At 38.6% G+C, this 12,074-nt stretch overlaps 1 protein-coding gene across 3 annotated transcripts in view; it reads left to right on the top strand.

The window, feature by feature from the left end:
• Positions 1-12,074, top strand: part of DAAM2 (dishevelled associated activator of morphogenesis 2) — a 3,932,565-nt gene that overhangs the window by 2,509,684 nt on the left and 1,410,807 nt on the right. For all 3 annotated transcript variants that reach the window (XM_044084849.1, XM_044084851.1, XM_044084855.1), the window contains exon 13: positions 2,662-2,846. In XM_044084849.1, the coding sequence (XP_043940784.1) occupies positions 2,662-2,846 (185 nt within the window). The remainder of the gene's footprint in view (positions 1-2,661; positions 2,847-12,074) is intronic.

Genomic DNA, 12,074 nt, shown 5'->3' with positions numbered 1-12,074 from the left:
TGCTCCCTGAAATTTCTTTCATGGAAAACCTTATTCCTAGTAGCTATTACATCTGCCAGGAGGGTGTCTGAACTTCATGCTCTATCGGTTCGACCCCCCTATTTGGTCTTTCACAAAGACAGAGTATCATTGAGAACTAATCCGACCTTTTGCCTAAGGTCGCCTCAAAGACTAATTTGAATCAATCCATTGATCTCCTGTATTTTTCCAAACTATTCAAACAGATCGGAACAAAACTACATTATCTTGATGTCCATCGCCAACTCAGATATTATTTGGACAGAACTAAACAATTTAGGAAATCCGATCAACTCTTTGTTTCCTATGCTGATAACAAGAAAGGCCTTCCTGTCTCTAAAGTTACCTTATCTAGATGGCTTTCTTCTGTCATCTCTGAAATTTATCAGCTCAGGGGAAAACAGCTGTGCTCAAAACCTAAAGCACATTCAACTAGGAGCTTAGCTACTTCTACAGCCTTTCAAGCTAGACTTCCTTTAGACACTATTTGTGCAGCGGCCACTTGGGCCACTCCTCATACTTTTGTTTCCCATTACAAATTGGACTTGGCCTCCAGGGACAGAGCCAGTTTTGGCTCTACAGTCCTCAAGAGTCTGTTCCATTGAGCCACCCAGGATAGAGGTGCTAGGGATGCGGTCCCATCAAGCAAGAATGAAGGCGAGATTGACAACTTAACATTAAGAAGTTATGTACCTACCATAACGTTCCATGTTAGTTGTCTTCTCTCGCCTTCTTTCTTGACCCTCCCTCCTTCCCCAGGCCTGGACAGACCTTTTTCTACAAGGTATAATTATGCTGAAAGACCATACAGAGCTGGTCTTTCTTCCATCCTGCAGGTTTTTCTTCTGCTTTCTTCCTTTGGGAAGTGTTTATGCTTGGTGCTATTGCCCTTTTGTCATCAAACGAGATCTGGGTACTTACCGCCTTGCATCATGGGATATGGGGCTGCCTCGAGCTGGTAAAAGTGACTCTCGAGCTTAGCAAGTGCCGAGTCGGAGCCGAGGATTGGCTCGAACCCATCAAGCAAGAAAGAAGGCGAGAGAAGACAACTAACATGGAACGTTATGGTAGGTACATAACTTCTTATTCTACTACCTTAGCTTCAACAATGGCATACTGGAAAGGGATGGTCTCTAAAAGCATTTTAGAGGCAGCAATGTGGTTCTCTACCAGTGCGTTTGCAAAATGTTAAATGCTGGATTCCTTTTCCAGGTGCAGAACAGCCTTTGATAAGATCATTCTCTTGAGCTTCTGGATCCTTATCCTTCCTCCTCCCAGGTTGTATAAGCTATGGTAGTGTACACATAGGCTACTGTACTAATGAGAATGATGATCATAGTAAATTTGTATAAGTTGCACTTGCCTATAACAGCAGACGTTCAAATTCTTCACTGCTGTAGTAGCCACAACACTCACCCATCATCTCCCTTCATGTGCATAGTTCGTGTGGGATATATTGGTGGTTTTGTGTTATTTGTATTTAGAGTTATATATTTTTACGGTTTTCTCAAGATGAGTTCCCCATTTTTTCAAGGGTGAAGAAATTGCTTAAAATTTTTAGTTATGCTGGTTGTTTATATTGCTTTCTGCAAATTAGGTTCAGCCTATAAGCAGGTAGAATGACAGTAGGATGTGGACAGGTCAGCGTGGAGGGGATGAAATCTTTTGGAAGCGGACCGGTTGCTGGATGCAACCCCAAGGCTATTGCAGCAGTGAAGAATTTGAACATATACTGTTATAGGTATGGGCAACTTACACAACTGTACTATATCCGTGAAGGACAACTATGAAATATTAAGACACCTGAAAGGAATGCTAGGGGAATGTTTTCCTTAAATTCAGATTTATATGAAATGCACCTTTTTTGTGTTAATACTCTGAGGTCTTAATGAAGCACCTGGTGATTTTAATTGTAGTGCATGAGCATTACATCTTGATTTTCATGTGATAACTTATTTGTATGAACAGAGTTATGTAATTAATATGTGAAATAACAAAACACAGTTTAAAGCATTCTGTTACTTGTACAAATTTGTAAGTGTTTTTGTGTTTCGGTACTGGGTTGTGTGGATTCAGATATGCAGATCATCGACACTGATGAGGAATAAAATTTTATTAAAATTTTTATTACTAGCAAGTTCTGTTGATTGCATCTGTGTCTCTGAGTTTAAATGACAATATCAGTTTTACAATAGTTTTTAAGAAATGTAAGTTTAGACATTACCTATGTTAATTGTTTTTTATTATTGGTTTTATGGTAGCAGTTATGTGATGAGTGTTGACAGTTAGAGTGTGTTTTGAATGTACACTTATCACCTAAAGTCTTCTTTACATAGATGAAAGTGCTTGCTACTGTTGTATTTGTAATTTATTATAGGTTATTAAACAGGTTGCTCTGGACTGCTGTATTACATGTTTTTGTCATTATTTTTGTTTTCTTGTAAGTTGTGGCTGTATTTATATTTTAAATTCATAGTTGTTTATATAGTCTATTATAGGATGACTATACATTGCTCTTCAAGAAAAGTTGTTCAGTTTCTTTGGAATAACTTTTGTCAAGGATTTCTCTATGATGGGCTGTTAATGCATAGCAGATGTACTTGGCAGAATATACAGTTAATAAGTCATGGTTCTTTACTGTAGAGTATGCAGAGTTATTGGGGAAACTAGAGAAGAAGGAGAGGGAGTGTGAGACCAAAACACGTGAAAAGGATGATATGATGAAAACATTGAATAAGATGAAGGACAAACTGCAGAAGGAATCGCTGGACCTACGCCTTGCCCGTGAGCAAGTGGTTGATCTAGCATCTAGGCTCAATGATCTTGTGGTAAGTTACAAGTCTGAGTGTGTGCTACTAGTCGGAATTGCATTCCGCAAGTGTTTTAACTTCTAAGCTTGATAACCACTTCCAGGGTTGAGACCATTTCGTAGTAACTGATATGTTGCATGAAACATTTTCATTACTGTGGTTGTGTCAGAAGTATATGTTTCTCCCACTGATTCAGAAGAAAGTGGTTGCATGCCTTTTGCAGGCACTGAGCATAGATTTAATGAAGCAATCACCTTAATTTGTCCACTGTTTTGTAGAAAAATGAGCTGGAGATGCATATGCCTAATGTGCTTCTACTTTACACAGTCATCATTTTTATGGGTACACAGCTGGCCAGCAGACACAGAAACACTGGATATATGAGTTAAGCAGCCACACCTTTACAACAACTGCCTAAGCACAACAGAGTTATGTAACACCCTTCATTCATAATGGCCCTATGTGATTAACAAAAACACGCTGCACTATACATTTGATGATTCACCTTAAGCTTAATATTTTTATCATGCAAAGATATATATAGACTACATTAGACTATACTAAAAATGGAGATATCACATGCTGTGCCTGCATTATTCTGAGGTAATTACACAAAATATAACAGCAGTATAAATATATTTGAAATGTGCTGTAATTTAATAGTAGCATTGTTTCTCAGTCCTTGCTTGCATGATGTACAACTAAATCATTCTGTTTGAGCAGTTTTCTATTAACTGTAGCATATCTAACCTTTTTGTACTGTCTATTAAAAGATAATCCATAGGTTCAGCAGCCACATTTGATACATGGTTGTTATCATTAACCAGCACATGGTCACTGTCAGGATATGGATGTGATTCCTCTGGAACAGTTTGTGGTTGGAATAACTATGATACTTCCTGGCTTGAGCTGCCCTTAATAGCATTTTGTCAGTCACTTCATTGTACTGAGATGAGAACAATCCAGTCTTGTATTTGTGCTTTCTGCTTCTTTCAATGTTAGACTTTATTTTGCCTTCAAAATATAGGATATGTGTGTATTTGCATGACTAGTCAGTGACTTTCAGTTGTTCAGCATGCTTGCCAGCTAGATTTTGAATTCTTGCAAATTGTCATGTCTCAGTGTAGGTATCATCTTGTTTGTCTTAGCAAAAATGTATGTTTTTGCTGAACATCTTGCTATGCAGATAGAATATCTGGTGTTGTCTATGACTGAAGTAGAACATTAGATTCCAGCAACTTTGTTTTCATTCTCATTCCCATCAACAGTTGAGAAGGTGATTATAAGCATAACACAAATACAGAAGGTTATTAATCAAAGTCGAAAGGAATTATGATGAAAAATTCATTATGTTACAATGTTCATTAACTGAACTTTGCTTAAAAAGGCACTATGGGGACTTCAGCAGACCATGCCTTGCAAAGTAAGTAGGACTCTCAGACATCTTGTTCCATGCTCCATAACCCCAGAATGACACCAAGTATGTAGCCATTTGTTGAAGCCAGTCATTTTCCATTGTACATAGGCATCATTCATGGAGTGGGGTGGATTCTTGTTTAGTGTCAAGGTCTTAACCTGCATTTCTGACGTACACAGAGAGTTCAGGCATATTTCTCTGCATCTCTCTCAGGGATTTCTACCAATCTGTTCACCTCCACATGCACAACTTCTGTGTCGTAGTTATATTTGTCTGGTGCGAGGGTCCTAATGGCCTTTGAGATGTCTGAGATATTGGCATCTGAAAGACAACTCCCAGTCACCCTGTCTTTGTCCAGCCTAGTGAGTGGGGACTTTGCATGTTTCACTATATAACTCATTAATTTAAACTAAATAAAGCAACACTACTTTCAGCAAAAACAGTAACCCCAAGACAGACAGGGAGAGTTGAACAACTCAACAAAACATACTTTTGGAATGGGCGGGGTTGTGCCCGCACATTCCCCAGTGTGGAAGCTTTACCCCTATACTCCTTTTGTCAGGTGTACTAACTCCACAGTTGCACAACTGTAACTACAATGAGAAATCCTTCAGAATGATGAAGTTGACCTCATCATGTTGTACAGCTGCATAAGCTGACTACACTAGTGTTCAATAACTTGTAATAGGAAAAAAAACCTCAACTAAATGAGTAGTCACTACACTGTATAACAGTCATGTATGCAATGCACTGAAATGTATAAATGATGAGATGATATGAGTGGCATACATTAAAGGCTGTACAAATAATGGCACTCAAATTGTTGCAGCCATGCTGCATATGATATGCTCTTACTCCCATTATGTAATAAATTTATGTAACACGTGCATGAAGTTATGAACATTTTAGCTTACACATTTATATTATGGTAAGAAGATAAAAGTATCTGTTATGTCCTGCATCCCACAAATACCTGATTACAACTTCTCCACAGTACACCCACTAGCCAAGAAAGTGGTGCATCCATTTTTGTAAGCCAGTCCTCGAAAAGTAGGATTACCGAAAAATTTTTTTAATCATGAAGTACTCCACACCCAGGTTACATTAAATACCAGAAAGTACAATTTTATAAAATGTTACCGTATCATCTCCATTAGCATCTCAAGAATGCAGAACACAGACACGTCATTGAAGAATTTGTAACCCTCCTGCTACAGGTTTAAGGTATTATACAGTGATGACTCTAGTTTGACTGAGTCTTTCTTGGAGTTTTTACTGAATGGTTTATCTGTGTGACCTTTTTACCTTATGGTTTCGAAAATACTTTTCTACACAGTGACCTAAATTATATCTCCATTGACTGTTAGGATTATTCGTCAACCAATAATCAGCACAAAACTACCAGACTTCATAAATCTTAACAGTATTGAATAAACTGGAAAAATGCACAAAAGAGAAAAAGATTTATAAGATGTCATCCTGATGAAAGGATGAATATCCCTGTCAGCTGTGTTATGATAAATGCAACCCCACCCCCTTTTTAGTCTAACACAATATGCTGATGTTTCCTTTTACACCAAATTTAGCCTAATAAAAATGACACATTTAAGGATTTTTCAAATGCTTGCTGTAGTGTCTAGAACAGTCACATTGCTTCAGTCATCTTAAACTGTACATTACCCCCCCCCCAAAAAACCTTCTGTGAATCATTCAAACCCGCTGCAGTACTTTATAAGTGCATTGATAAATTCATTTCCGTGTAGCGTAAATATAGTGAAAAATTCTGTGGTAAACCTAAGTGGTGAAGGTACAAAGTCAATAAATTGTTGAACCAAAAGGAAAGAGTGTACAAAGGCTTCAGCCTTTTATCCAGCCCAATTCAGTGAGTCTAAGGTCAACTCCTTTATAAAGCAACCAGTGAAAACAATCAAAACAAGCAAACCTTCTTTCACAGTAAAAATTGACTTCAGGACAGGTGACAATAAGAATACATTCTACAACTACACCCACAAGTGAAGGGAAAGTGACAAAAATGTGGTGTGGTGTAGTCGAACAAAGTGGAATCTGCATAACAGAGCCAACAGCTATAGCTATTGAGATTTGGAGGAAGTTTCAGGCCACAAGGGGGAACCCCAGCCACATATTGTCAGCATGCAACATGGTCTCATCTTAAATCTCAAATGGTCACCTCTGCTCGCAGTAAGGTCAGAAATACCAGTTCCATGGGACCAAAAGAGGTACCATAAAGCTTAATGTTTGCAATCTAAACAGCCTAGTATACCAACTTATGCACATTTATAATAAGAGTATTCAAAAATGGCTGTGTACCAGATACCTGGAAACAGGCTTTTGTGGTCCCAGCACACAAAGGAAGCCCTTGCATAGACCCCAGTAATTGCAGACAGGCCAGCCTTACAAGCACGTTGAGCAAGGTAATGGGGAAATAATCTTGAAACTTACTCATACAGACATGGGAAACAACCTTCTTTATGGCTTAATCTAATGTGATTTTGTTAAAAGCTGATTTTTGTATGGTTAGCAACACAATTTTTGAGTGTGTGTGACCACAGCTCTTGATGAAGGTATCTGCCATACAAGTTACCTAAATCTGGATAAAGCATTTCTGTAACCCCATGATGGAATCATAGATAAACTCAGGAACCTGGAGGTAAATTATGTCATATTGTCCTGAGTCCATCAACTGGCTACTTGGCCATACACACTAGCTAAGATATAGAGGACTTCTGTGCTCTCCATCCGCATTTACCAGTAGAATTTTTCAAGGCTGTGTGGCTAGTCCTTTTTTTGCATAATTTTTGATCCTGACCTCCAGACAATGCCTCTGTGGTACCAAAACTTATTCCAGTGTCTTGCTCACCATGTATGCAGATGACTGGAATCTTGAGAGTACTGTCCTTGTCCCTGCTGGTATCACCAACATCACATATTAATGGTGCAGTAGAATTTATATTGCCTTCAATGTCAAAAAGTGCAGCATTCTGGCATTTGGCAAAACCCTCCACCAGCTTTATACATTAACGGTAAAAGATAAAAATTGACAAATAATAAAAGATTCTGAAGTCCTTGTAGATGATGACCTTTTGTTTTATAACCATGTAACTGATACCATTAGGCATGTCACCTCTCTGATATTTTTCTGGACTATCCAGAAATCAGAATTATTCTCATGTAGTCCAGAAAGCACTGTACAAACTCCAGTATTCTGTTTAGCAGCACGAACAGAATACTGGAGTTTGTAAAAAAGTGATATCTGTCTGAGATTAGGTAAAAAAAAAAGAAAAAATAAACTAAAGGAAATGTTCTATAGCATGTATTTTTAAGACATAAAATGGATGTGAAAGTGAGAAGAAAGGAGCCATGGCTGGGTGGGGTTATAGGATGTGCCAGAGGTGTTGGTTTGGTCTAGTTTCACCATGGTGTAAAGTGGCAGTCTTAGAAACAATCCAGATATCTGTATATGCATATGTACACACACACACACACACACACACACACACACAGACAGACACACACACACATATATATATATATATATATATATATATATATATATATATATATCTGTGTGTGTGTGTATAAATATATGTACATGTAGATATATATATATATATATATATATATATATATATATATATATATATATATATATGTTTATTTATAGATATATGTGTGTGTGTACATACAGTGGATATAAAAAGTGTACACACCCCTGTTAAAAGGCCAAGTTTTTGTGATATAAAAAAATAAGACCATAATAAATCATTTCAAACCTTTTCAGACCTTTAATGTGGCCTATAACCTGTACAATTCAATTGGAAAACAAATCTGTTAGGGGAAAAATATAAAAAATAAAAAAATGCACAATACTCTGGTTGCATAAGTGTGCACACCGTTAAACTAATACTTTATTTTGTTTGTTTTCCTTTCTTGATCATTTTGATGTTCAGTTTTTGGGTTAATTTGCTTAAAAAGTGCTAGATTACTTGTGCTGATGCTTTTGTGTTCAGTACATTGTCCCATAATTTTAGATCTATAGTTATATCTATATATATGTCTGCCTATTTAAGCATGGATCGTGCTATCTCCAGCAAAACCAAGACGCTATCCTCCAAAAAAAGGAAGCCAATTTGGTGGTCCCCTGCCATTAACAAACTCTACAACAGAAGGAAGAAACTGTTGCAAAAGAGAGTAAAAACCCAGGTATGGAGGAACTCACTGACGAGCCTCAGTAAGGAAGAAACTGTTGCAAAAGAGAGTAAAAATCCAGGTATGGAGGAACTCACTGACGAGCCTCAGTAAGGAAGAAACTGTTGCAAAAGAGAGTAAAAACCCAGGTATGGAGGAACTCATTGACGAGCCTCAGTAAGAAACTAAGATCTCTCATAAAATCCTCCAAAGCTAATTTTGAAAGAAAAATTGCCACGGATTCCAAAGACAACCACAAGGCATTCTTTAGCTATGTCAAGAATCTCCATGGCAACACCCTGAGCTACAACAGAACGGCACAAAATATACAGAGCCAACTGATATTGCCAACATACTGGCAGAGACGATCAATGCAAACTTTACTCCCCCCTCACCCCCCAAAGGGCCCATAACTATACCAGATGGTTGTAGAGCCCCGGCAATCACAAACACACAGGTAAAAATGGCACTCTCTAAAGCCAAAAACACAGCATCCATGGGACCGAACAACATCCCAGGCTGCATCTTACATGAACTCCAAAATGAACTAGCCCTCCACCTAAAATCCATGTTCAACCACAGTCTCACCACAGGTTATGTGCCCACAGAATGGCGCACAGCAACGGTTATCCCACTCCACAAAGGAGGAACCACCACAGACTCCGGGAACTATAGACCTATTAGCTTGACAAGCCTGATCTACAAGGCCAAGGAGTGTATCATCATGGAACTCATAAACAAAGATACAGGTAACCTCCAAACTCTGGATGCTACCCAATTCGGATTTGTAAAAGGTAGGTCATGTCTCCTAAACCTGGTAGACTTCTTTGAAACAGTTACAAAGGGCATAGATGAGGGCAAGGTAGTCCACACAGCCTACCTGGACCTCGCTAAAGCCTTTGACACTCTCCCTCATTCAGGAATCATTGATAAACTCACCAACCTTAACATAAACTCTTACGTCATGAGATGGGTGGCCAACTGGCTCACAGACAGAACCCACACGGTAAGAATTGCTGACTCCAGATCCGACTCCAAACCAGTGACAAGTGGAGTAGCCCAGGGTTCAGTCCTGGGACTCCTCCTGTTTGGTATATACTTCTCTGAAGTGCAAGCAAACACCAAGGGTCTGTGGCTAACTAAGTTCGCAGATGACTGCAAACTGGGTGCCATTATCAATTCCCCTGCCGACGTAGACATCCTGCAAAAGGGCTTCACCAAGACTGACAGCTGGTGTCAAAATCATGGCTTCAAACTAAATGCCAAAAAGTGCATTGCTATCTCCTTTGGCAAAAACACAGTATCCATGAATTACCAAATAGGGGGAAATTCACTTAACACAGAAAGTGTGATAAGAGACCTTGGGACCCAAGGGGATAACAACCTCTCCTTTGATAACCACATTGCCACAGTGGTCAGAAAATCTTTCTACGTGGCCCACTTAATCACAAAAGGGTTCTCATCTAGAAATAAGGAAGTCATCATTCCCCTCTACTCATCACTTATCAGACCCCTCATTGAGTACAATGCCCCATTTGGGATGTACCTCACAAGACATCTACAACAACTTAAGAGGCCCCAAAAGTACCTCACCAAGAAGATCGCTGGCCTCAAACAATTGCCCTATGCCGACTGGCTCAAGAAACTCAAACTCTACTTGGTCGCATACCGCTTACTACGAGGAGACCTCTGTCTGACATACAAAGCTATGTCAAACCCGGAATTATTGGACATGCTGCACTTGAAGAAATCACAGTCTCCCCGAGCTACACACTCTAGGGACCTAAACCTCACCACACCAATAAATAGGACATGCTGGAGGGATAGATTAGTGTCCCAGAGACTTCCCATGCTCTGGAACAAGATTCCCATCCACATCAAGCAGAGCTTGTCTTTAGCACTATTCAAGAAAAAGCTCGATAAGTGGAGGGGTGATAGGAAATTCACCCCTGGGATTATGTCTGGGGCACTGCTCGATAGAGGGGCAGGAATTTAACAATACGTGGGTGGTGAAAGCCAGTACACTGTTGGCTAGGCTTGCTTTGGCCCTCGGGCTGATAGCCTAGTACCTACCTATGAACCTATATATATATATATATATATATATATATATATATATGTGTGTGTGTGTGTGTGTGTGTGTGTGTATGTGTTTATATTGTTATAACTCAAAAGGTAGACATTTTGTAGAAAAGTTTTTGTGGTTGTAAAAAAAGAATGCATAAATGAGTGAATGCTCATTCTGTGAATCATATATGGCGGAATTTATTTTTGTAAGCAGGAGTGCGCAGGAAAAGTAATGAAAAGAACCGAGAAGAGGGGTGAAAAGCACCACATTTTTACAAAACATTTTAAGAACAACAGTTATCCCACCGATACAGGCTTTGTCAAAGAAATTAGTGAGTTAACTGATAGATTTAGGAGTAGAGGATACTCAGAAAGAGATATTAGTAGAGGCCTTATAGATATGTCGTCACTGAGAGAGCAAGCTGCAGCCCCTTATTTTGATAATGGGTTAGCCCATAGGCCTGTAATGAATGATGGGGATATAGTATGTGAAAATGGAAGGAGTAAAGTAGAAGGAACAGCATGTACTATTTTTTATACCAGTGATGTAGCAAAAATTAAAGACATAATAAAGAAACACTGGGGTGTGCTAACTGTTGAATCGGAGATGTTAAGAATAGTGGGAAAGGAACCAAGATTTGTATACAAAAATAAGAAGAATTTAAAACGTTTACTATGCTACCCCAAGGAAGAGATAGGTAAACATGGTATAGAGATAGAGGGGACAGAAAAATGTGGGAAAGGTAATTTTTGTAATTATATCAATTTAGATAACACGTTTATACATCCTATTACCCAGAAGGAGTACACCTTCAGGGCTCATGGTAATTGCCTTACTCTCAATGTGGTCTACCTAGCATCCTGCTCTGAGTGCCAAGCATTTTATGTTGGTAAAACCAACAGGGCACTCAGGGACAGGATGAGGGAACATGCATACAATATTAGGATAGGCTTGAAAACAAATGCCCTTGCTAGACATGTTATGGAGAATGGACCCAGACATACTTTTAAATTTTCCATTTTAGAAATTATTAAGCCAGGCAATAGAGGGGGCGATATAAAAAACTATACCGAGACCAGAGAAGCCAGTTGGATAATAAAGTTGAGATCTGATATTCAACCAGGTCTCAATGGCGTAGTGCCCATCAAGCCATTCTTAAAAGCCAGGAACATCCGTAGGTAATCTTGGATAGGGAAAACATTTGTATAAGCACAGGCACACCTATAAACAGAGATGTACATATATATTTATTGTATACACTTTTTATATGTTTTTAAACATGTGTTTTTAGATGAGTTTTTAAACTAATTGCATGATTTATTTGGTTTTAATTATTGAATATTTGAAATTAAATGTGATTGCACTTTAAGAATTTTTGAATTCCCGCCATGAGCGCTATTTAAGCAAAGATGAGATTTGTAGAATGCATAGGTCTGAGGAAGCCATTATTGGTGAAAGCGCTAACCTGTTTGAATAAACGTTTACACTATATCTGGATTTTGTTCATTGGATCTACACGTTTTTATACGAGAGGTCTGTTTGCTGTATGCCTTTT

Source organism: Protopterus annectens, chromosome 1.part1 (genome assembly GCF_019279795.1).
Source record: "Protopterus annectens isolate FY-2018-M chromosome 1.part1, PAN1.0, whole genome shotgun sequence".
Classification (NCBI taxonomy): Eukaryota; Metazoa; Chordata; order Ceratodontiformes; family Protopteridae; genus Protopterus; species Protopterus annectens.
The sequence above is the reverse complement of the archived record's forward strand: the minus strand, read 5'-3'. Positions and strand labels throughout refer to the sequence as shown.